At 38.6% G+C, this 26,333-nt stretch overlaps 1 protein-coding gene across 4 annotated transcripts in view; it reads right to left on the minus strand.

Moving 5' to 3' along the window:
• tll1 (tolloid-like 1) overlaps positions 1-26,333 on the minus strand; it is a 322,342-nt gene that overhangs the window by 126,045 nt on the left and 169,964 nt on the right. For all 4 annotated transcript variants that reach the window (XM_039759616.1, XM_039759617.1, XM_039759620.1 and 1 more), the window contains 3 exons: positions 18,660-18,740; positions 10,572-10,724; positions 4,772-4,889 (listed from right to left, as the gene is read on the minus strand). In XM_039759616.1, the coding sequence (XP_039615550.1) occupies positions 4,772-4,889; positions 10,572-10,724; positions 18,660-18,740 (352 nt within the window). The remainder of the gene's footprint in view (positions 1-4,771; positions 4,890-10,571; positions 10,725-18,659; positions 18,741-26,333) is intronic.

Consider the following 26,333-nt stretch of genomic DNA (forward strand, 5'->3'; position numbering starts at 1 on the left):
AAGCTTTCTACATCTTCCCTGAAGAAGGGGCCTGAGTTGCCTTGAAAGCTTGCATATTGTAATCTTTTTAGTTAGCCTATAAAAGGTGTCATTTTGCTTGACTTCTCGCAACAACAGTTTTATATTTTCGTAGCTTTCTTTCATCTGCCATGCATAGTCATTGGGTATTGAAGGGTGGACATTATCATTGTGTAACACGACAGCTTCCAGGCATAACAATGATGAATCAATAAAGGTGGATGCTAGTTATTATAATAAATATCTGTTTAAACAGTTCTAAGTAAATCAGAATAAACAGAATGGAAAAAATGAGAGTTGTTTAAGGTAAAGGAGACAGAATGTTCAAGGTAAGGCAATTGCATTAAGTAATCATGGCGGTGCACATGCAAGTAACAAAACGTTGGATTTAGCATAAGCTGCCCTAACTTGGGTTGTTCATAAGAAATGTAATGATCTACTTCATAGGCAGAAATATTTGAAATATTAAAAGGTATGCTTCATTTTAAATGTTTAAAGTATATTCTCAATTATAAAGCAAATTTGTCATTTTATCACCATCTGATTGAGGTCTATAGAGGGCTAGATAGCTAGGAAAGGATCAAAAATCTAAAATAATATAATATACAAAATGACTGACCTTGAAATAGTCAAATAACGATACCCCATATACTAATGTTTGAAATTTGTCATTTGTGACTCTTAGAGTGACCACCAGTAAAGAATCAAATTTCAAAAATATTATCCTACTCATGATCAGCAACCTTGAAATAGCATAAAACGAAACTCCACATGCCTATGTGACTGGTCTACATTTTTTTCGACATTTTCTGGAAAAGATTCACTTTAACCCCCTTGTATCCCATTGTGTTGTCCCTACAGATTTTATTTTTATTTTTTCTCCAGCCGTCTGGAGTTTTTTTTGTTTTTTCTGTCCCCCCTGGCCATTGAACCTTACTCTTATTCGATGTTAATTAATGTTGATTTATTTTGTTTTATAATTGTGTCTTTCATTTTTCTATTCTTTAATATGTAAAGCACTTTGAGCTACTGTTTGTATAAAAATGTGCTATATAAATAAATCTTGTTGTTGTTGTTGTTGTGGCCTGCACAGCTTCAAGTTGTTCTGATCATTTTAGCTGAAGACAGCTAATGATTTACTTTTTATAATAAGGATCTAATTTCCTGTGCAAATATGGTTCATAAATGGCCTAAAATGAGGGGTCTAGAGGGCCAAATGTACTGGAATCCCCATAAAGCTCAGCATCTTGCCTAACTAGAAATCAAGTCGAAAAGTAAATCATATGAGGGGTTTTCTCATAAGTCAGGAGGAGGCTGACAAAAAAAATGAATAGAAATAAAGTGATTTCATAGCATTCACAAATTTATTGTACTCTGTACAAGTGACAATAATGTTCATATAGGCCTATACCATTTTAATTAGAGTCCAATTTTAAACAGCAAAGAGAATGCAAATTGATTCTAAGTATATGAAAGAAAAAGCATCAAAGACAATATACCTTAAGAAATAGCATACATAAAGACAGCAAAAGGCACTAGATATAATACTTTTGAATTACCTTATAAATAAATGTCTATGTGTGTCTGTCTGTCCAGCCCAGAAGTGCGAGGCTACAGCTTGAAGCTCAAGGAGCTGGCAATGCAGCCCCAAGTTAACAAGTCAGAAGAAAAAACTAGTATGAGGCTACAGCATGAAGCTGAAAGAAAGTGACTATGTCGCCAAAGTGACACACGAGGAAAGAAACACGAGAGAGAAACGCGCTTAGCCGCTGACAGACAAGCGGGGCGAGCACATCCACAAAACGAAACCGCTGACTCTGCATTTCAATTTTTTTTCTAAAAATTTCAATAGTTTCTAGGAGCCCAGACTTTTTACAGCACAGGCTTCCACAGCTAGTAATATATAAATCAGAATATATAAAAAATATGAAATATACCATATCTTATATATAAACGTCTACGCGTGGAAGTGTGTGTGTCTGTCTGCCTGTCTGTCTGGCCTGGAAGTGCATTGGTATAGCATGAAGCTCAAAGCTCTGTTGCCAAAGTGAATCCCCTGAGAAAAGAGAAATTCACTTAGCCGCTAATACACAAGCGAGGTGAGCACATAGGCAAAATGAAACCCCCAAGCAGAGAGAAACTCGCTTAGCCACTCATAGACAATGGAGGCGAGAATGATGGCAAAACGAGACTGCTGAGGAAAGAGAACCGTGCCTAAAACAAAACCTCAGAGGAGAAAGAACCTCACTTAGCCACTGACAGACAACGGAGGCGAGCATGCCGGCAAAACAAAACCGCCAAGCAAAGAGAACCTGGCTTAGCCGCTAATGCACAACCGATGCGATTGATCGATTGATTAAAGTGCCAGTATAATGCTTATAAAGATAAAAATAGGCACAAAACAAATGTAAATTAATATAAAACTTTATATAGAATAAACAAAATAAACATTTAACAAAATGGCAAAACATACTCTGAGAGTCTCTGAAAAATTATTTTGTATACATAATGTAAAGACTGATTAAAAAAAAGGAATTTACAGGATAATAATTAGTAAAAGTAAAGACCACCAAAGGCAGAAACTGAAAGAAGGAGTAGTAGCAAAGAAAATGAAAGGCACTATAAAAAAGAAAAGATTATGTATATAATGAAAACTGATCACATAAATGGCTGAATAGACTTTGATTATTGAGGTTAAACAAGTAAATTTCCATTGTTATAAAAAAATAGAGGGCATTAAATAAGATCAAGTAACACTGCATAAAATGAAAGTTTACTGTTAAAGCAGAATTAGTGCTGTTTGAGAGTTCTTGTCAAAACTTCAAAATGCTTTAACCAGCTGTTGATCTGGCACAATGTCATGTAGAGATAAACTAAGGTGGGGGGAGCAGTTCTAAATTTAAAATAGATTTACAAAGCCAATAATTACCCCAAAAGTTGGCATTTAGCCCTGGCTTTGGCTTATCCTTATTTTGATTTTTTGTGTACTTCCATTTTTCAAAACATACCACACCACTTTGGGCCAAACCTCTGACTTTTATTGTTGCAGTTTTATTGATTATGGATTAGTCGAATTATAGATATACATATAATAGATATATAGATATCTGTCTATAAAGATATATGGACAGAATTATAAAGTTGCTGTAATGGAAGGGCTATAATATCGCAACAAGTGTTGCAGCACTACTGTCAATAGGCTTGTTCTCCGAGTGCTCCAGGTGGAGCAGCAGACAAAGGATGTGTATTACAAAACAAATAAGAACCAGAGAAATGAACACTTAGTTTGAGTCATTTCTATACTGAAGACCATTCAAAGATGGCCTGTGAGTTAGTAGACCTTGGAAACACACTTGGTGTAGTCAGTAGGATTTGCACTATCAATGGGTGGAGTGTAGTGGCGGTGCTGTGTGAAAGAGAGTTTTGGTGAGGGGTTTGTGAAAAGCCAAGGGCAGCTGCCACAGTACAAATCTTCTAACTGGGATAAGTCACTGATGTGATTCCATGACATGTCCACTGACATCACTAGGAAGCTTAGAGGCAGCCATTGTGCGAATGAGCAAATGAGTTCTCCTATTAGTTCACCCTATAAAAGAGCTGCTTCTGAAGCAAATCATGGGTTTTCGGCTGGCCGCCAGCAGTACAAATGCCCACATTGGAACAGATCATGGTGTGTTCTCTATGTGCTTTGCCTAATTTTTACTATTACTGCATTACATCAGGTGATTTCTATTTTCTATTAAAGAATATTGACATCTGAGAGTGGGAACGTGTTGTATGTTGGTTGGAAGAAGAATTTCACTGTAGCTTGTACTCATGACAATACTATAACTAATCTACTCTTTATATAAAATCATAAGCCTAAAAGTGCATGTTTTTTGTCACGCTTTAAATCTGGCTTATTTTAAAACCTACATATATATGTTTGGTATCATTTCTTTACAGAATGTATCGGACTTTAATGTGATATTGTTAGTTTTTCAGATTCTTATTCCGTTTTTAAATTATAAACTAAAAAATATCAAGAACTCCCGTCCCGCAAGACAAGACTTAACCAAGAGTGCCAAGAGATTTAACCACGCCCGGGGCTGGATTTAAAAGACAAAGAGTAGGACAGCTGCTGTACAGGCTTTTAAATGTTTGAAGCGCCGCATGAGATGCAGATCATACACCATGGCAGCAGCAGTAAGCCAGCAGCTGATCGAGCAAAGAGGAGGTTAAAAAAAAAACTGTATTTGTTTCCCATTGTATCACCGTTTAAGAGGGGGTTTCAGAGGAGCGACCGTGTCTCCTCGGGGTGCGTTCAGCCTCCCTCTTCACAATGCGAGACTCAGACTAGCCGAAACTGTGGGTTGGGCACCAAAGGCGCCAGGGGGGCTTGCCCCCCTAGTACTACTGTTACTATAGAGACCTGTTCTTGGGATATTTTAAAAACACACTAAGGCAAATTAATTTGATGAAGCTAAACATTAATATCCGAGTACATTTCAAATATTTAGTTTTTGAGTACAACTAAAAATTAGTCAGTTAAATAACACATTTGAACTTCTAGACTTGGACTGGTGGAAAGACCAAGTCTACATTTATGACAAATCTTTCAAACTTATTAGTAAAAAGTAAAAGGATGCAACAGATTTTCAGTGACAGAGGCAAAACTCACTATACTCCAGCTACACAGTGGACATGTCGTAACCATCAAAATTGAAAACTATCAACCTTATTGTTCATGATGGGGAAAATACAGTGTACTTACCCGCACGGTCTATATGTGAATACAATGTAGCTTTCTTCGTCTGTCCTCTCAATAAAAGTCACACATGTGTGCTTTTCCCAGTGGCGCATAGCTTGTTTGAACATGGCTCTCTGACTGCCTGAAGAAATTAAAACACTCAATTAAGACATTTTCAAAGAGACATTTCAAATACATCATCATTAATGTCAAATCATAAGAAATCTGAGTACAGTATATACAATTACAATAAAAAAAGTTTTACAGGTTTTTTGACTGGTTACTAATGCCACATTCTAGGATAATTCTTATTTGGCATAAAAGAGAAGTCAGCATTCACTGTGAAAAAGTAATTTTTGTGAGTGAAAAAATGGAAAATTAAGTTTTTTATTTTAAAATAAAGTGCTTTGGAATTTCATTTTTTTAATTTGCAGAATAGCATCTCTGTTCTGAAAAATACTTTTTTGCTATTTAAATCATTCTGGTGGTATCCAGATGGTCAAGCTAGTAGGCTTTACAGCAACACTGAATTGGCTAGGAACAATCACCGAGACAGCAGGGGGTGAACCAGCAGGGGCTGCGTGACTCTCCTGTTGTGCCAACTGTCCTAGTGCACCTCAGCAGGAGCGGAAAACCACACATGAGCATGATGGAATACAGAGTCATTTGGCGTGAGCCCTCCTGCTCATGGACTAGGAGGTGGATGATACAGAATTTCACAAAGGTCAGAAATGATAAAAGAGGATTCTAAGTTTAACAAGATGCAGGTCATATTCTTTCTTTCTTTCTACAGTTATGATCAAGTCATCTATCGATAAATCATTATCACAACACTTCAGACCCAATTACCTTACTTGCACGGGCTATTTGGGTGAGTCCTGTTGTAATCTTACACTAAGGTTGTTCATTTCCCTTTCACGATAGCAAAGGAAGTCTAAGCAGGTGTTATGAGATCACGATTGACAAAAAGAACAAGATCATGAAGTCAACTGAGAGCCAATAAAGACCCTGAAATATGAATCATCATGAGTTCAGTGGGAATGAATCTTTTCCTGTGAATAATACATTTTTGCTAGAGAAATATTCTCTAAGGTATATTTTTTGTTAATCACAGACTGCAACACCTTTGAACCCCTTGTTTATAAATAAGATAAATAAACGTTATTAAATAAGACCACAAATTGAAACAACACCCACAATGATGCCATTGAAAAGGCATACAGTAAAACTACCTGAAGGGAGGTGAGTGCCTCCTTAACGCTTATTGAAATGAGGACAAAACACTAATACTACAAGCTCTTATTAACCTCACTTGTCCCTAAACCCTATCATTGGTCCTGCAGCAACCTCATAGTGGATCATCAGACACCTTTACCTCACTCTGCCTCAGCAATGAGGGTGTCAAGACATCCACAGATCTCTCAGATTGTCTATAGCGACAGAATATACAATACTTTTAGCTCTTCAGGTATTTCTGTTATAAAATAGATCAATCTGCACTGTATTCCTGCCTATTTCTTATAAAATTAATTGGACATATTCATGATATACTAAAGTGATACTGTGGTGGGCTGGCGCCATGCCCAGGGTTTCTTTCCTGCCTTGTGCCCTGTGTTGGCTGGGATTGGCTCCAGCAGACCCCTGTAACCCTGTAGTTAGGATATAGTGGGTTGGATAATGAATGAATGGATGGATGGATGGATACTAAAGGGATAGATTTAGTAATTCTGTACTGCAAAAAAGGTTTAAAAAAGCTGGATGAATCTAAATTAACTAGCCATAATCCTAATGAACATACTGTTCTAACATGGTAATACCACAAAGCAGTCCTTATAGATAGATAGATAGATAGATAGATAGATAGATAGATAGATAGATAGATAGATAGATAGATAGATATACTCAGCAAAAAAAGAAACGTCCCTTTTTCAGGACTGTGTATTTCAACAATAATGTTTTAAAAATCCAAATAACTTTACAGATCTTCATTGTAAAGGGTTTAAACAATGTTTTCCATGCATGTTCAATTAACCATAATCAATTAATTAACATGCACCTGTGGAATGGTCGTTAAGACCTTAACAGCTTACAGAAAGTAGGCATTTAAGGTCACAGTTCTAAAAACGCAGGACACTAAAGAGACTTTTCTACCGACTGTGAAAGAAGCCCAGGGTCCCTGCTCATCTGCGTGAACGTGCATTAGGCATGCTGCAGGGAGGCATGAGGACTGCTGATGTGGCTAGGGCAATAAATTGCCATGTCCGCACTGTGAGACGCCTAAGACAGCGCTACAGGGAGACAGGAAGGACAGCTGATCATCCTCGCAGTGGAAGAGCCCGGATCTCAATCCCATTGAGCACGTCTGGGACCTGTTGGATCGCAGGGTGAGGGCTAGGGCCATTCCCCCCAGAAATGTCCAGGAACTTGCAGGTGCCTTGGTGGAAGAGTGGGGTAACATCTCACAGCAAGAACTGACAGATCTGGTCCAGTCCATGAGGAGGAGATGCACTGCAGTACTTCAAGCAGCTGGTGGCCACACCAGATACTGACTGGTACTTTTGATTTTGAGCCTCCCTTCATTTAGGGACACATTGTGAAACATTTTTAGTTTATGTCTTATGGTGTTGACTCTTTTAGTGTTCATACAAATATTTACACATTAAGTTTACTGAAAGTAAAAACAGTTGAAAGTCAGAGGACGTTTCTTTTTTTGCTGAGTATAGATAGAGAGATAGATAGATAGATAGATAGATAGATAGATAGATAGATATGAAAGGCACTATATAATAGATAGATAGATAGATAGATAGATAGATAGATAGATAGATAGATAGATAGATAGATAGATAGATAGATATTGACTAAACAGAAGTTAAGTTTACATGTAATACATTTTTAGGATTATCTGTGGTATTAGATAGATAGATGGATACGTTATTCAACCTCTCAGGGAAATTGACACATCCAGTAGCTTAAACACATCAATAAAAACTGTTAAAATTACTATAAAAGCAAGGAAAAAAACCGAGAGTGGTTTCCCCTCGACTGTCTCATATTCTCAGATATAAGGATGGATATTTGAATAGTAAACCACAAGACAATGACTATATTTTAATATTATGTACATTAAAGAACCATCAACAACAAATCAAGTGAAATTAATAACATCATTATAAATTATTATAAAAATAAAGTAAAGAATTTGAAGCTGCTTGAAAGAAAAAGTAACACTTCTGGTTAGCAGAAATAGCTCAAAAGTTGATAGATATCTACATTTTGTACCTAATACTTGCATACAAAATTTGGTTGACCTAACTGAAAGCATACTCAAGTTATCGTGCTTACACACACACACACATACACACACAGACTCAAAGACATAATTCCACAAAAGGTATTTTCAGACTCAGGGAGGTCTGAATCAAATTTTTGGACGATTACAATACTTTCCCTACGAGAAAGTAAATCAGACTCAGGGAGGTGTAAAATGCAGAGATTCATTGAAATCTCAAGGTCGAATTTTTCAATAATTACAATACGTTCCCTATACTTTGTATACAAGAAAGTAAAAAAAATAAATAGTAAAAAGTACAAATGGGTCAATTGTTACAGTGTCGGATGGTAAAGTGTTGAGCAGGCCATGAGTCACTTCAACTGACAACAGCATTATAAAATCTCACGGCAGTAAGAACAGATGATCTTCTGAAGAGTTGTGTTCTGCGGCTCAGTGACAGAAGACAACTGTTGTGTTTTTACTTCTCTGACCCACCAAAATGTTGTGGAGAGGGGGGCTGCTATTGTAAATGATGGTCTGTATCTTCCTCCCCATACACCTTTCCACCACCATTCCCAGTGAGTCCACAGTTCTACTGACACCAGTTTGTCCAGCCTCTTCATGTTCTTATCTGTCACACTGCCTCCCCAACACACGGCAGCAAAAAAGAGGACACTGCCAACGACTGTCTGATAGAACACAGGCAGCATTTTGCTACGTATATTGAATGATGTGAGTCTTCTGAGGAGAAAGAGCCTGCTCCGCCCCTTCCTGTAGAGCAGGGGTTGCCAACTCTGGTCCTGGAGGGCTGCAGTGGCTTCAGGTTTTCATTCTAACCCTTTTCTTAATGAGTTACCTGTTTTTGCTGCTAATTAAGTTCTTTTGAATTCATTTTAACTGACTTGCTCTTGAAGATTCAGACCTCTTAATTGATTCATTTTCTTTAATTAGCAGCCAAACAATAATGAGATACAAAGTGAGCCAAAACAACTGGTGTCCAAAGTACATTTTCTGAAAATAAGGAAAGATGAAGGTCTAGGTAATGTCGATCTGCTCAAGTCCACAAAACATTTAATCAGTGCTTTTAGAAAAGAGAAAATCAACAATTTTGGAAATGTCTGCTATTGCACCACGAGAGCAGCAACAAGCCATGGCATTAACGAACAGGTTTAATTAATGACAGGAATTGGCACCTCATTACGCAGCTGGTTGGAGTGAAATTGGTTGGAGTTTGAGGCCCTGACTTAGTTGGTCTTCTGTTGGCTCACTCACCTCACATTTCATTTCTGCTTTAAATAAAGAAATGAAGTACTCAAGAAGAATGGTGAAGAAATTCAGGGAAGCAAATCTTAAAAAAGTAATTCAATTAAAATGAATTCACAAGAAGTTAATTAGCAGCACAAACAGGGAACTCATTAACAAAAGGATTAGAATGAAAACTTGCAGCCTCGGTGGTCCTCCAGGACAGGAGTTGGTGACCCCTGCTGTAGAGGACATCTGGGTTCACAGACCAGTACATGGGAACATCACTTCCTGGATGCTAAAATTTAAGACCCTGCACTGGATTCAGTGGGTTTGGGAACGTTAAGATTAAATGAGTGAAGTGTACTTATGGATGCCACACTTAAAGGAATATTCCACACAAAAATGATATTTTGTACGTATTACTTATGCCAAGCAGTTTGTAATGAAGGCCAAGAAAATGTGTAATGTCAAGTTTTCATGAATAACTGAGATAACAAAGTTATCAAGGTTGAACAACACCAAACAATGTAAAATCCATCCATCATCCAACCCGCTATATCCTAACTACAGGGTCACGGGGGTCTGCTGGAGCTAATCCCAGCCAACACAGGGCGCAAGGCAGACAACAAACCCCTGGCAGGGCGCCAGCCCACCGCAGGGCACACAAACACACACTAGGGACAATTTCGGATTGCCAATGCACCAAACCTGCATGTCTTTGGACTGTGGGAGGAAACCCATGCAGACATGGGGAGAACATGCAAACTCCACACAGGGAGGACCCGGGAAGTGAACCAGGGTCTCCTAATTGCGAGGCAGCAGCACTACCCACTGCGCCACCGTGCCGCCCACAATTTAAAATGTCCATGAAAAAAATCTCACGTGATTTGTGTTCCATAATAGACATCGCAGAACATACAGTATAGTCATATGCTCATAATGTAATAACTTAAGAAAAATCCATGAAAAAAAAAGAATAAAACAAACATCTTGTTAAAAACATCCACAATTTGACACTTAGGAAATGAGAGTTTAGGATATGCATGAATGAACTTTCATTTTGTTTATATATTTAATAAAACAGCAGTGACCATTCAAGTATCTTCTGGATAAAACATGACTAAAATTAGGAAAAACACACTGAAAAAGATTTCACATGCAAACAGAGAAATCCATCAAGTAATTCCTACCATGAAATGGCAGTGAATCACTAAGGGTTTCTATTGCTCCCCAGAGTCGGACACATCTATTGTGTGCCACCACGAGGAGAAACACAATTTTTTCCTGTAATGCCAACTATCTCACCAGTGAAATTGCCTCCAATAACATATGGAATGACACCTCCAGGCCATATTCTCTCCGCCCGTGAAGTTGCAGCTCTGGGAACTCGGCTCTTCTCATTCTTTCCTGAGAGTTTTGCGCTCGGTGCGTCTTTTGTCCTGTTTTTATGAATGCTGTCTGCAAAATCAATTAAACAGTTATTACTCAAGATATACGTTCTGTAATAAATGCTGACATTTTTAAGGAAAAAGTAGAATATATGTGCTGAACTGTTGGTGAAGACATAGAGCTTCATCTAACATGAATGATTTAAATGTCAGAAAACTGACTTCATCAGCGGAGCTTTAACAACCCTTGACAAAATCAGTTAAAGTGAAGGCGTGCCTGTTTTCAAAAGTAAGAACAACATGTAAATAGACGTATGACAAGGAAAATGCATCAAGCTTTGCTATCTGCTAGATAACGCCATTGACTCATTATAAGCACAGCCTCATACACAACACTTTAGAAAGACAGATGTGAGCAAACAAGGAAAGGTTTCACGAATATGGGAAGAATTAAAAAAATAACAGCAATGCAAAAGAACCCCGACTCCAAGTTGCAGTTTAAAAAAAGACATTTCCTCATGTGCATCTGTAAATAAACCCTGCGGTACTCCAGGTGTCAAAGCGCTCACGTGACCGGACCCCGTGGAGTGAATAAAGTCTGCTAGCTGAGTGACGTGAACGGCAGAATTACAGTGGGAAAAGCAGCAGATGTTTCCAGCTTAAACTTCTTTTTGGCTCGGGAGATGTCTCAGTAGAAAGGGCCTGGCTGAAAGAATACTAGAAAGATACACACTGTCAGCCAAATATGAAACCTGCAGGTGGCTACCGTATTGAAAACAGATCCATGTTCTAGGAAGAATAAAAAAAAAAAAAAGATGTAGAAACACCCACCCCACGGCCCCCTTTCACATCCAATGGAGTGCCACCTTTCAAGTCTGGAACACATCCCATTTGGAAACAATATGCCAGTGCTGCCTATTAACCCTTCTGCTCTGCTAACACGTGATAATTAAACTTACTCACATCTGGAAATCTGCCATCAAATGTAAAATATGTCGGAAACTCAATAAAACTGACATTTCGTAGGTAATGTCCAAATTACATTTTAATTACTATCTTCAATGTTTATACAAATTTATGTATCTCTAAAAAAATGAAAAACTCACTAGCAAAATTCATGTTCATTTTATGCATCTATATATATTGTCACGCATGCGTTTCAGTGAATTATCCTCCGAGTTCATCCGAGGTATGTACTACCCCATTGGCTTAAAAAATCAAGAAAGAGATCTCCTTAATATCTTTGTGGTTTCTCCTGGACAACCATAAGATTAGAAAGAAAGAAATTCAAGACGTGTTCTTTTGACTCATTTATCTCAGATTTTTCGCTTAATAAATAACATAGTAGTTTCACAAGTGTCTTCTCTTTTAGCAGAGAACTCAGCACAAGGGGCTCAGTGCAAGTAGTGTCTTGACATTTTTTTTTTGTAATTTGAATGAATTTGCATTGCATGCCCAGTACTACATGGTGACATGCATTTACAATTGTTTGTGGTAATAAAATACTTTACTACATTTACCAAACTGTAGTTCTTGCTTCGGAATGATATCATAAGTTGCTCTTAAGTTATATTGCTGTGCCCCAATTCGATCAGACTCACTCTGGAAGATAAGGCAGGCAATATATCATTGGACTTTAAGCCTTGAGGTTATGTGTTTAAATCCCACTTCTGACACCATGTAACTACGAAGAAGTCACTTCACTTCAGTGTAACCAATGACAGATCTTATATGTTGCTAGTTACCTTGGATAAAGGCATCAGTCCAATAATAAGTCAAAAATATCAAGTCTTGAAAGAGGTTAAAACAAGAATAGATGGAGATCTCACAAAATATACCACACTATTTAAACCAAATTCAAAATTTTGACTCCTTTAACCTCAGTTGTATCTCATGTTTCCTTTTTATCTAAAGCTATTTCTCCTAAGGAATTGTAGGAGAAACATCTGTAGCAATGTGGATTCTTCAATGAGAATCTCTATTAAGACTCATGAGCCATCAAAGATCAACCTTTGAGCAGTAAAATTTACTGATAGGATGTCATATGATCTTCAGGTCATTTTAGTGTGGATGGAAATACTTTTATAAAGAATGTGAAAACAGTAGTGTGGACAGAGATTGTTTTTGTATCAAAATGAAAACTGAGCAGTGTGGACGTAGCCTAATTCTCTCCTTTACAGTACATCCGGAAAGTATTCACAGCGCATCACTTTTTCCACATTTTGTTATGTTACAGTCTTATTCCAAAATCTATTAAATCCCTTTTTTTCCCTCAGAATTCTACACACAACACCACATAATGACAACGTGAAAAAAGTTTACTTGAGGTTTGTGCAAATTTATTAAAAATAAAAAAACTGAGAAAGCACATGTACATAAGTATTCACAGCCTTTGCCATGAAGCTCCAAATTGAGCTCAGGTCCATCCTGTTTCTCCTGATCATCCTTAAGATGTTTCTGCAGCTTAATTGGAGTCCACCTGTGGTCAATTCAGTTGATGTGACATGATTTGGAAAGGCACACACCTGTCTATAGAAGGTCCCACAGTTGACAGTTCATGTTCAGAGCACAAACCAAGCATGAAGTCAAAGGAATTGTCTGTAGACCTCCGAGACAAGATTGTCTCGAGGCACAAATCTGGGGAAGGTTACAGAAAAATGTCTGCTGCTTTGAAGGTCCCAATGAGCACAGTGGCCTCCATCATTCGTAAGTGGAAGAAGTTCGAAACCACCAGGACTCTTCCTAGAGCTGGCCGGCCATCTAAACTGAGCGATCAGGGGAGAAGGGCCTTAGTCAGGGAGGTGACCAAGAACCCAAAGGTCACTCTTTCAGAGCTCCAGAGGTCCTCTGTGAAGAGAGGAGAATCTTCCAGAAGGACAACCATTTCTGCAGCAATCCACCAATTAGGCCTGTATGGTAGAGTGGCCAGACGGAAGCCACTCCTTCATAAAAGGCACATGGCAGCCCACCTGGAGTTTGCCAAAAGGCACCTGAAGGACTCTCAGACTATGAGAAACAAAATTCTCTGGTCTGATGAGACAAAGATTGAACTCTTTGGTGTGAATGCCAGGCGTCACATTTGCAGGAAACCAGGCACCACTCATCACCAGGCTAATACCATCCCTACAGTGAAGCATGGTGGTGGCAGCATCAAGCTGTGGGGATATTTTTCAGCGGCAGGAACTGGGAGACTAGTCAGGATAAAGGGAAAGATGACTGCAGCAATGTACAGAGACATCCTGGATGAAAACCTGCTCCAGAGCGCTCTTGACCTCAGACTGGGGCGATGGTTCATCTTTCAGCAGGACAACGACCCTAAGCACACAGCCAAGATATCAAAGAAGGGGCTTCAGGACAACTCTGTGAATGTCCTTGAGTGGCCCAGCCAGAGCCCAGACTTGAATCCGATTGAACATCTCTGGAGAGATCTTAAAATGGCTGTGCACCAACGCTTCCCATCCAACCTGATGGAGCTTGAGAGGTGCTGCAAAGAGGAATGGGCGAAACTGGCCAAGGATAGGTGTGCCAAGCTTGTAGCATCATATTCAAAAAGACTTGAGGCTGGAATTGCTGCCAAAGATGCATCGACAAAGTATTGAGCAAAGGTTGTGAATCCTGTTCTGTACATCCTATTATGTACATGTGATTTCTCAGTTTTTTTTATTTTTAACAAATTTGCAAAAACCTCAAGTAAACTTTCTTCACGTTGTCATTATGGGGTGTTGTGTGTAGAATTCTGAGGAAAAAAATGAATTTAATCCATTTTGGAATAAGGTTGTAACATAACAAAATGTGGAAAAAGTGATGCACTGTGAATACTTTATGGATGCACTGTATATCTGTTTAACGTCTACCTTTTGTATTGAAGACCAAACTAATTAGCATATTATTTTAATTTAGTTCATTATCTTTTTTCCCTTGTTTGATTTCTTATTTTATTAGGTTAATTGTTCTTAGGGTCAGAAGCCTCTAGTTTAAAGGCCCTCTGGTTTTGTGGTCACTGTTAACTGATGTCTGGACATCTTTGTAAGAGAGAGTATCTCCAAGGGATTTTAAATGGTAAAATGACCTGGAGATTGCGACGTATTAACGAGTTAAACACACATGCACTTTACTCAGCCAACTTCTTTTAGTTATATCCAACAAGGAAAACACTTCTCATCTTCCACTAGTTTATACATGCGCACCTGTAGAACTTTCTATCTTCGGCAAGCATTTAAGTACAATATTCACATATTCATATGATGAAACACTATAATAAAAATCCATTAAACAATACACTTCAGAAATAAAGTTACCAATAGGAACAGACTAACCTTTAAAAAACTGAATTTTCTTATGGTACTCTGGGTCAAGAGGGGGTGCTATCGCTAACCTTATTCTCTTATGTTCCCTCCACAGTGCTGATTAGATGCCCAGTGAAGGCATTTGTCTCCGCCACATCCAGTCCACCAGCTATATATCCTGAGGTGCCACTCGATAAACTGCAGGATGGAGCTCTTGTTTCAGTGATTAAAACGAGGCATTTCAAAGCCAAGAGAGAGAATCTGGAGGAACCCTTTTTTGTTCATTTCCGATGCCATCAAGCCCGTGTTTTGTTTACTATTTTCATTTCATTTAATGGGGATGACTGGGTTGGAGCCCCAACACTTTTACTTGTGAACCTGCAACACTTCCCTTGACCATAATATAAAATGCACACATCAACAAATACACTATTTCCTATTTACTTAAAAGCTGAAATTTGGCAGAACTATATATCTAGGGTAGTAGGTATCCGCTAAGAGAGGACATTTTGATATTTCAATATATTTAGGTGTAAAAACAATCCCTTCATTAGAAAAAAATAAATATTCTAAAGTCTAAAAATTGTTTTGACTGATTTGATTGAAATTTGGTGATGTCATAGAAAAATGAAAATTAGCTGACCCTTTTTTATTTTTCGATAGTAATATTATAGTAAGTAGGCTATGTTACGTTCCGCCTCCTTATTTTGGCTGAGCACTGAGATGGAGTCGCCCAGAGAAAAGGGGCTCGCCACTTTATGTAGATCAAGGTTACGAACAGAAGTAAAGTGGAAAGTCGAAACTTCAGCGAAATTCAAGGAAGACGTGGACAATAAGTACACTATAAAAGTTCAAGTACAGGTGACATGTGCTGGTGGCTGTGGTTGTTGCTTCACTGGAAGCAAAAGGAGTGGGCGAAAGAAGTAGAGGATGAAATGACATCTTTAGGTACATGTTGTACTTACTATTCTGCTTTGCGTTGCGTAGTGAGAAAAGTACTTCTTAAATGTAAAGAATTATTATTATTCTGTCAGCTTCTTCTTACTTCTCATGATGTGGTATAAAATACCTGCACATTTGAGTAGGTTTAATAGGCAGTGTTCCCGATTGAATGCCTAATTGAATCCCCCTTGAATGTAAAATACATCCAATATTATGGAGAACTGGGGTGTCCCCTTGGAGGTCAGAGCATGATATGCTGCTACATTCTGCTTTGCTGGCTCACTTCTTGTTCTGGATATGAGACAAGTCCAGAGTGATGGGATGCCTTAGTCAGTTTAAATGCTAGTGCAGCAAAGTAAAGGGGTCCCTGGTGAACAGAACATAGACAAGTGGGCACTGTACATAGGACAAGATATAATTTCTTTTCACCTGTTATTTTTTGTACACTGATTAAAATTCAATTTATTGCACGGGCCATGAAAATGTGCAGTCTGTAAACGTCAATGCAGGAATGAATGGGGGTTCCGGCTAAGATACGTGGTATTCCCTTTCCTGTTTGGGAAACTATCATAGATGAAGGACAGAGGGAGACTGCCTTCTGGGGCCTTGTGTTTCCCCAGTACGCTGGGTGGCAGCTTTCCACTGGTGGGTCTCCCATTTTTGCCCTGATCTGTAGTCTCAATGAACAGCCCTGCTGGATTACTAGGTTGCTACCAGGGGGGCTTTTTAAGAGAAGGCTCCTCTGCCTAAAGGAAATTCCACCTGATGGGAAGTGCTTCCTGGGACAATGTCAGTTCCAGGTTGAAAAGGAACCACCAGGAGAGTTGGAGTTGGGAGAGGAGGAGGACAATGCTGGTGTTGGGATGATTGGAGGAGGAGAAAAGAAAGAAAAGAGTTGAGTAATTACAATTTTGTGTGGGGTTTGGGGCTCTGTTATGTCTTCTACAGGACACACCATCTTAACAGCATTTTGCATTATTTCTTATGGAAGAAACATCAGTGCTATAAACGCAATTAAATACAGGTTTAAAAAACGAAAGGATGGAAGGACTGATGGATTAATAGATGAATGGATGGAAGAAACACATATGCAATGCAAAATAAGAAATATGTCCTAGGTTTTTTTTTTTTTTTAAAGAAAACTAATCGATATCATATTAGATGGTTAGAACCACAGGTTTGCTTGCCAAACATCTCCTCTTGGCACCCAAGCCATTTATTTGTATATAGAAAAAATTCAATTTGAAAGTGTCATGCTTTACAAGTCCATTCAACAATTCATGCTTAACCCATAGGAGCTGGAGCCTATCCTGGGAGCATTCCTGAAGAAGGTACTACCAGTCTGTTGCTGGGCACACAAACTCACACTATCAGGCAAATGTAAAGACACCAGTGAAGCTACAGTGACAAAGTGAGGAGAAAAATGGCTTAGATACAAGCAGAATAAGCAAACTCTACAAATACAGAAAGCAGGCTGAGAATCAACAATTAATTTCTTGTACAGTGGTACCTCGGTATGCATCCTTAATCTGTTCCAGATCCTTTGATTTATACCAAACAGGACGTATACCAAACAAATTTTTCCCATAAGAAATAAAGGGAAAATGATTAATCCATTCCCATGAAAAAAATCCTATTGCTATTGGCATATTATACCTTGATGGGGTTGTATAAAATAATTTAAACACTGCTTAATACTAAAATACATAAATACAAAAGCAATTAGATGAAATAGAAAATTTAACCTCACTTTACTTTTTAATAACGTCTTTGTTTTTCACAATCGTAGATACCGTCATTCTTGGCATACGGTATGCAGCAGCCATCTTCCGGATACGCATGCCACCTTCATACTTTTCAACAATCAATTCAAATTTATGCGAAAAAAACACAAAAATCACTTAAAAATTCAAATAGAGTTATAGCGCGGGTTGTTCGCTGAATGCTAGCAACTGGCGTACTGACGCTCGTGGACAGTCATGGCTTTATTTCGAGAGAGGTAAACAAGGGTAGCGAGCGGTGTTCTAGCACGCGAGTCGTATTCCAAACAAAGGTCGTATACCAAGCAAAATTATTTGCGTCCAAACAGGACGTATACCAAATTGGACTTATACTGAGGTACCACTGTATAGCCCAAAATCACACAAGGAGCGCCTTCAATGGGCATTAACAGACCCTGTTTTTAACAGTTCTCCAACCTTGACTCTGTAAGAAGACAAGAAAAAACTTCCAAAAAAACCTTGTAGGGAAAAAAATGGAAGAAATCTTGGGAAAGGCGATTCAGAGAGAGACCCCCTTCCAAACAGGTTGAGCATGTAATGGATATCACACAAAACAGAACACAAATAATCTTCTACACAGAACTAGATGGCCAGTTAATCATTAAAACCTCGGAAGTACAATACAGAATCTGACCCCTGTGAAGCTGGGTGACCACAGCACACATTTTTCAGGTCTTAATCCTACTCCTAATAATGAGTGTAAAATCTTGTAGAAAAGTTTGAAAATTAATGCAATAGTTTGTATGAGTTCTTATCCACCAAAGAAACAAGAGCAGGTTATCATCATCCGTCTTTGACTAAATGTGATGATTAGCGAGTTTAAAGTTCTAAATGTAAACCATTCTTCATACTGCAGCACTTCTAAAAGCTGGCAGCATTCCATAATCATCTACTGCTCTGCCTGTGTGGCGAAAGCAAACATTTCCCACAGGGTTTAAGACACTGACTTGAGATTTGTATTCGTTAGCTTGCTAACTTGAAGTAAGAAGTAAATACCTGAGCCAAATCTTCTTATCCTCTCTAAAAGCTGATACAGAGAACCTTTCTTCTTGGAAATACCATGTTCTTCTAAGCCCCCTGCAAAGACAAAGATTTTGTAGTGATAAAAAGAATCTACATATATAAAATAACACAAGCATAATAGTAAAACAAAACTTTAAAAGCAGAATAGAATGCTGGCATGGAAAATCTAAAAAAAATTTGCACTGTTATGAAACATCTGTATAATCAGTTTGTGAGCCAGCATTTTTCATTTTGGGGTTGAGGAAGTGAAAGGCGATCTCGCTAGTAACCAGTGTAAAGCAGGACTATTTCTTCACCTGGAGACCAGTCCATTGCAGCACACGCTGGCATTCATTCAGACTGAAACAATACAAAACTTGACTAGTGATAAGCAAAAATATTCTCAGAACACTTACAGTTTTGCTTCACAAAGCAAATTGTGTTTCGTATTTCAGCAAAATTTCTGCCTTTAGCACATATATTGTATTTTCTTCTAATCTGCAGCCTTTTTCTCCATATGAAGAAACATGAGGGCATTTGTTCTGGTGCAGAACGCAGAAAGAGTGGTGTGGTAAAAGAGCAAATACCTACAAGTGCTTCTCCGTGTTGGTGTATGGTGATGTATGGCTGTCGGCGAGGATCTGGGAGGATACTGGCTTGGATCAGCTTACAGAGATGGGGAAAGTGAGCACAGATGGTGTCATCTCTTCATTTTTGCTTTTTTGGAGAAATGTATTTTGCTTGTTCAAAGTTTGTCATACAGGGCATTGCCTACCATCAATCACGATCTCCTTGAATAGCATTGCTGAGTTGTATTGTCTACATTGTGGTGCTGAGGTGTCACTCGCTGCACTCGGGTCCCAGTACTGGTGGTTTGTTGTGTGGTGGGTGAGGCAATATGCTATCTGCGCATGTGCTATTAGCGTATCATTATACATGTTATACCGTGCTCTATCGATCTGTTTTCTGTATTTATATTCTACTAGCCATCCCCGCAGCTCCACTCACGTAGTCGTGACATCCGTGGCAGAGTGACGGGTGCTGAGCAGGCTCCTGTCAATCATGGAGAATCCACTGCATCCACTGAACAGGATCATCTCCAGACAGAGGAGCAGCTTCAGCGACTGACTGCTGTCACCGTCCTGCTCCACTGACAGACTGAGGAGATCGTTCCTCCCCGACACTATGTGACTCTTCAATTCCACCCATGTAAACGTTAACATTATACAAAGTTATTGTCTGTTATACCTGCATTTTTACCCCACTTTAATTTAATATTGTTTTTTATCAGTATGCTGCTGCTGGAGTATGTGAATTTTCCCTTGGGATTAATAAAGTATCTATCTATCTATCTATCTATCTATCTATCTATCTATCTATCTATCTATCTATCTATCTATCTATCTATCTATCACAAAGTGCCTTTACATAACTATCTATCTATCTAGTGAAGCAGGTCAACAAGTAGGGCCCGGCCCAGCTCCCCAATCCTGATGACATGCTTCCCCCTCCCCTCGGCCCGTAGCCTCTGTCTCGGGTTAGCGCGAATATATCGCTCCTGCAAACGAACTTTAATTCTTAGCTTGATGAGAGAAGTTGCAAAATCAACTGGACTGTTCAAGCAAATTATAGAAAAAAATCTGATCTAAATCTGTTAAGTAGTTCTCTCTAGGTAAGCGGCGGTAAGGTACTCCCCGAGGCTGACGTGTGAGTGAGGAGGGCACTACCCTCCCTTTCCCTCGGCCTGCTGTGTGTCTCTCAGATTTGCACAAATAAATTGGGTCCGCAAACAAACTATGATACATAGTGCAATGAGAGGGGTCGCAAAATAAACCGGAATGTTCAATCAAGTTCTACAAAGAAAAAAGATCTAAATCCGTTAAGTAGTTCTCTCGTCAAAACACACAGACAGACATACAGACGATGGATTTTATATACAGTATAGAGATAATGCAAATAGTGTATGTGGAATTTGTGTTTATAGTTTTTTTATAAATATGACTTGCCTGTAGCAAACAGGTACCAACAACAATTTCCACAAGCCTCATATAATTCAAAATAAAACCTATTTTATTATATTCTGTTGTTACCATTGTGTGTCATAATTAAATGTGTCACACACCAATGGTGGTGAAGGATTACTTGGGGTCTCCATGCCAAGAAATTTGATGGTAAAAGCAAGTCAAGACCCTGTTAATGTATGACAAAGTCTATGACTTAAAAAAGTAGTAAAAATAAATGTTTACGTTTTAAAAATGCAGAAAATGTCAAGAGTTTAAAACAAAACAACTTATCCAGCTCTAAGATGGAACAGCGAAAGTGTTTTGGGAAATCTAAAACAACAGTGCAGCGTTTAATGAAAAAGGAAGCAAAACCAAAATATAGGGTTTGGTTGAGGAATTCTGGTTTTGATGCTGGCGTTGATCTGTTTTTCGAATGTGTTTCTCATTTTGTTTAGAAGCCACGGTTTACAGAAAAATTCTGACTTAGGCTATTGGAAAGGAAGCTGATTTAGTATTTGCCTTATGTCTAGAAAAAATTATAGCGATTAAACCATATTTTTTCATTTTTATGGTAGGCACCAGGGTGGTACAGTGGATTAGCACTGTTGCCTCATGGATTCATTTTCCTGGGTTTGGAACCCACACCTGGACATATTGTGTGGCATTTGCATATCCTCCCCGTGTTTTTCTCATGCATCCCCAAACACGTGCAGGTTCAGTAAACTTAAATAGTCCTGTGGGAACATGTTCTGTGATGAACTGATGCCATGTCCAGGGAAGTTTCCCACTTTGTGCCCTTTGTGTCTTATAGCGCTGAGACTCTGGAATGACTTCCCGAAATTAATCAGGTCAGCTGACTCCATGAATTCTTTTAAAAAACAACTCAAAACTCATCTGTTCAGGAAGGCTTTTAGCTCTACTTGACTTTATTACCCTTCTCTCAGTTTACCTCTCTGTCAAGATGCTCATGTAACCTGTGTGTGTGTGTGTGTGTGTGCTGGACTATCAATTGTGTTGTCTGTTAGGCTTTTTTTCTCAGAATTCACTGTCGTAATCTTCTTTATTTATTTATTTGGTTTGTACAATGCTAGATACTGTATACCCTGCCATTCTTTCTTATATTCTGTAAGTGCCTTGAGCATGGGAAAGGTGCTATATAAATATTGTATAATATAATAATAAGTATTATTATTTATTATTATTTGTGTCCACTTCACCCAACCAAAAGGAACTACTAAATTTCCATTGTGGGCCTAACTATTGTAATGAATGGCAGACAAGGGCTGGCATCCTGGACAGGCTGGTTCAAGATTCCTTACCATCCTACCAGTTAGGCCGGGTAGTCCTTGCTGCATCCAAGAGATGGACAGGAATGGATATGCTGGCATCCCAGAGGAAGTTGACAAAGCATCCTTAATAGGCATGGATGCCAGTAGAATGGAAGGACAGGGGAAGACAACTTGTATGGGTTATTTATTCTAGGTGGCAGCATCCCTGAGTTACGATACCTCTACCGATACCAAAAAGGCATGCTGGGAACTGTAGTCCCATAAGGCAGCCCTGTTGGGTTCAGTGGGAGTTGTGTTGGTTGGGTATTGAAGGTATTAATGGTCCCTACTTTATGTGACTTCTGTCGAACGTGGAAGTGCTTCTCAGGGACAGTGTTGTGATATCAATAGAACTCCCGGGTCCTAGATAAAGGCAGGAGCGCTGCTTTAGTACAGAGGAGTCAGAGTTGGGTGAGTGAGGAAAAAGCTTGCCTGGAGGAGTGCAAGGAGAAAACGAGAAGAAGAAGAACTGTGCTGTGTTTGCCACTGTTACAAAGAAGTCTTTTATAGGGTATTTTGTATAATAAACTGTAGATTTGTACCTGTGACTTGTATCTGCGCAGTTTTGTCTGGAGTTTGGGATGCTGCAGTGCCCTCTAGTGGTCACACCATATATAAAAGCACTCTCACAATCATGTGCAGTATCTGATCTGTTTATGCCATAAACTATTCAAATATAAATAACAAGCGAGCAAAATCCCTCACGTTTCTAGCAGTTTAAGAACACATCCTCCTTGTCAATCAGCTGAAGTCATTTTCTAAGCCCAGAGATGCATTGCAAAGCTTTAATGGAATTCCCATTTGTAACTTGATGGATAACAACAACTTTTGCCATATTTATTTGCACAACAATTTCAGTACAAATGCACTACAAATATATGAAAGACAGTAGTGAGTTAAAACTCTTACTGGTAAATTATGTTCCAAGTACCAGCGATTTCAGTGATAGACAGAGTGTAATGACAGTAAAGATTGGATTAACGACTTCATCCAACATAATAATAATAATAATATTATTAATAATAATACATTTAATTAACATATAACAGCAACATTTCCTTGAGTTACGAGAAGAGCCTGTGCAATTCGCTTTCCATTTTGTCATTTATTGGTTCTGTCCTGCCTGGCTCAGAGATGAATCTATAATTGAATCCTATACTAAAGAGAATTAGGGTTATCAAAGTATTGAAATATCAAGAATTATCAATTTTAACATTTTAAAACTGCTTCAATACTCATTTTTCATGGTATCGATTCCAAGGCCTACACTAAAAATACACCTTCAGTTCACCATGACTCGAGCTGCAGTCCCATTTCCATCCAATCACAGATGTTAATAAAATTGTTTTAGCAGCAACAGAGCTTTCACCAACATGCTTAACTGACAAAGGGGGCAGCTGGAGTGGCATCCGGAAATATTTTGGCATTGTTGCAAATGGGGATGGAAAACCATAAGTTACATGCATATCTGTATTCAAGAACTGCATGCAAGTCAATACAAAAAATTTCAAAAGGTATCTTATTTCTAAATAAGACAGAAAATGAACCTTGTTAATCAAACAGTCAGAAATTTCTAAAATATGTAATGAGTTTTAATTGACTTGCTTATAACCAAACAAACAATGACACAGTGCAAAACACAAAGCAGAGCCAAACCAAGGTGAGACAAATGAGAATTTTATTATCCGCATCACTGGATTTACACTAAGGACCCCATCACTGCAGATGACATGCTCATATGCTGCCTTGACTATAACAGATGTTTTTGAATTAATTTTGTTTACTGCAGTAATTCCAAGAAGTCGGCATTTTTGTCTGTGTAGAATCAACTGGCCTGTCCACAATATAAACACACAATAAATTTCATCTTTAAGGATTAGGTTACATTTATAAGCTAAGGAAATGGACCTTGAAAAAATACTTAAATAGCCTTTCTTTGCCATTCTTGAATGCCGAAAAAAAAAAATTCCTAAAGAAGCTTGAATTTAGCCAGAGAAGAGACACCTAATACTTTTTTACTATGGGAACAGTGGTGACATGGTTGCAACTCCTCTTATAATACTTAGCTTGTGTCACACATGTGTGCTACAGGAGCATTCGGAAGGCTCAGATCAAAATGTAAACTGGGGGACAATTAGGGGTGAGACACAACTATTAATCTCTCTTCCTGTCCCAGGCTTAGAATGGAGAAGGAGCCCTCAGAAGACTAATGACAATGCTTTAGGTTTACCCGGGAAGCCCCGCCCATTCTGGTGATAAAAGAAATGACAAGGCTGGAAGTCTGCACTCATTTCACGGACTACAACTGTCAGAGCCAGACTGCCTGAGGCAGCAACCCAAACTGGAGGTAATAGTGGAGGAGAACACAAGACTGAGTGCCATTATGAACAACGCTGATAGCAGAAGTGTGTGAAGAAATGCTACTGGGGCTCCTACATGCCTATTGAAAGACACTTTTATATTGCCTCGCTGTCACTGTTCTTTGTTTCCTTAGCTAAATCAGAAATTTTATTTCTTTTTAGTAATTCTGGAGTGCATTTAAGTGGATTGTTGTGGTTTGTTATATTTATTAAGGTTCTATAAAAAGATACATTTCCCATTTGGAACAAATAAAATTCTATCTGTCTATCTATGGTCATGCACACATGCCAGAAGGTCACCTTCCAGGTTCATCTAAGGTATGTGGTAGCACCTCAGGATGACAGAAGTTACTATTGCTAACAGTCTTGTCTCCTCTTTTCCCTCACAGTCTTGAGAAATCTGTCCCTAAAGGGCAACAAAGCCAAGGAAGCCTTATAGTCCTCTCGGTATAAAACAAGGAGATGCTTCTGGAAAGTGACATTTCATTTCAGACTTGACCATGATAGCAAATGATTGAGAGAGACAGAGAGAAAGAGAGAGAGAGAATAGAGAGAAAGTGTGACATGGAGAGAGCACTAATTCAAGGGAATTGTCCTTAACAAAGAGTGCCGATGAGCAAATGGCTTCATTATGTTTTCTTATTTTTTTAATGGAATTAAATGGGGATGTGTCTAGTTGGCATCGCAAGCATTTGGCTTTTGTCCTGCCTCATCATTTGCCTTTCCTACACTATCTATCTATCTATCTATCTATCTATCTATCTATCTATCTATCGTCACGCACATGCGAATAGGAGGACGTTGCATGATCCAAGTGATGGTAATTGCACACCAGGCCAGGGTGTGGCAGGGTGCACTAAACTTTCTTCTGTAGTCTCTGCAGACAACACATGAGAAAAACTTATTGACTCATTCCTGAAGACATCACTTGCGCCGCCTAGGACAACATCACTTCCGGTTCCAACACCTAGGACAACGTCCCTTCCGGTTGAGATGTCAGAAGAAGGTCACTTAAAGTTCCCCTATGTCACTTCCCATGTATATATTTAAAACCACCATCTTTACAAACTCAATTCCGTTCATTTTTGGACTCCGTCGCAGACACTTCTGTGCTATTTCAAAACCTAGGGACAATATATGGGTGGCTGGTCTTCCCCCACGGCTTTACTCATGTAGTAAACTACTTTTATTACTATTCAGTTTGTTATTATTTTCTCTCTTCTTGTCTTTTTAACTCTTATGCCTCACACTGAGTCGACTGCACCTTCAATTTCGTTGTTCCTTTGTAAAAGTGACAATGACAATAAAGATCTATCTATCTATCTATCTATCTATCTATCTATCTATCTATCTATCTATCTATCTATCTATCTATCTATCTATCTATCTATCTATCTATCTATCTATCTATCTATTAATCATATGGTACCTTTCATATCAATCTATCTATCTATCTATCTATCTATCTGTAGTAGTGAAATGGGACAAATTTTAAAAATCAGTAAACAAACAGGTATCGCTAGCTAAGCAGAGACAGGGTACACTCCAAAATGTGGCCAGAGGTACAGCGATTTGAACAGAGGCTGGCATGTGAGTAAGGATGGCCCTGCCCAGCTCCCCGCTGCTGACGTCACATTTCCTCATCCCCTCGGCCTGTACCCTATGTCTAGGATTAGATCAAAAATATCGCTCCTGCAAGCAAACTATGATACTTGATGAGAGAAGTCGTAAAATCAACTGGATTGTTCAAGCAAATTATAGGAAAAAAAACTAAATCCATTAAGTACAGACAGACGTTGGATTTTTTTATATAGAGAGATTATATTAATTGAATCATTAAGGGATTATACAGTGAGTCAAGAATAAAGCCTTTGGGTTGAAAGCCTACAGTATGCCTACACCACTAGAGTATAGCATCAATATGTGTCTCATCATGATAAGAATTTTATACTTTCTCTCATTCCAGCAAGACGGTTG

This window comes from Polypterus senegalus, chromosome 7 (genome assembly GCF_016835505.1).
Source record: "Polypterus senegalus isolate Bchr_013 chromosome 7, ASM1683550v1, whole genome shotgun sequence".
NCBI classification, from domain to species: Eukaryota; Metazoa; Chordata; class Cladistia; order Polypteriformes; family Polypteridae; genus Polypterus; species Polypterus senegalus.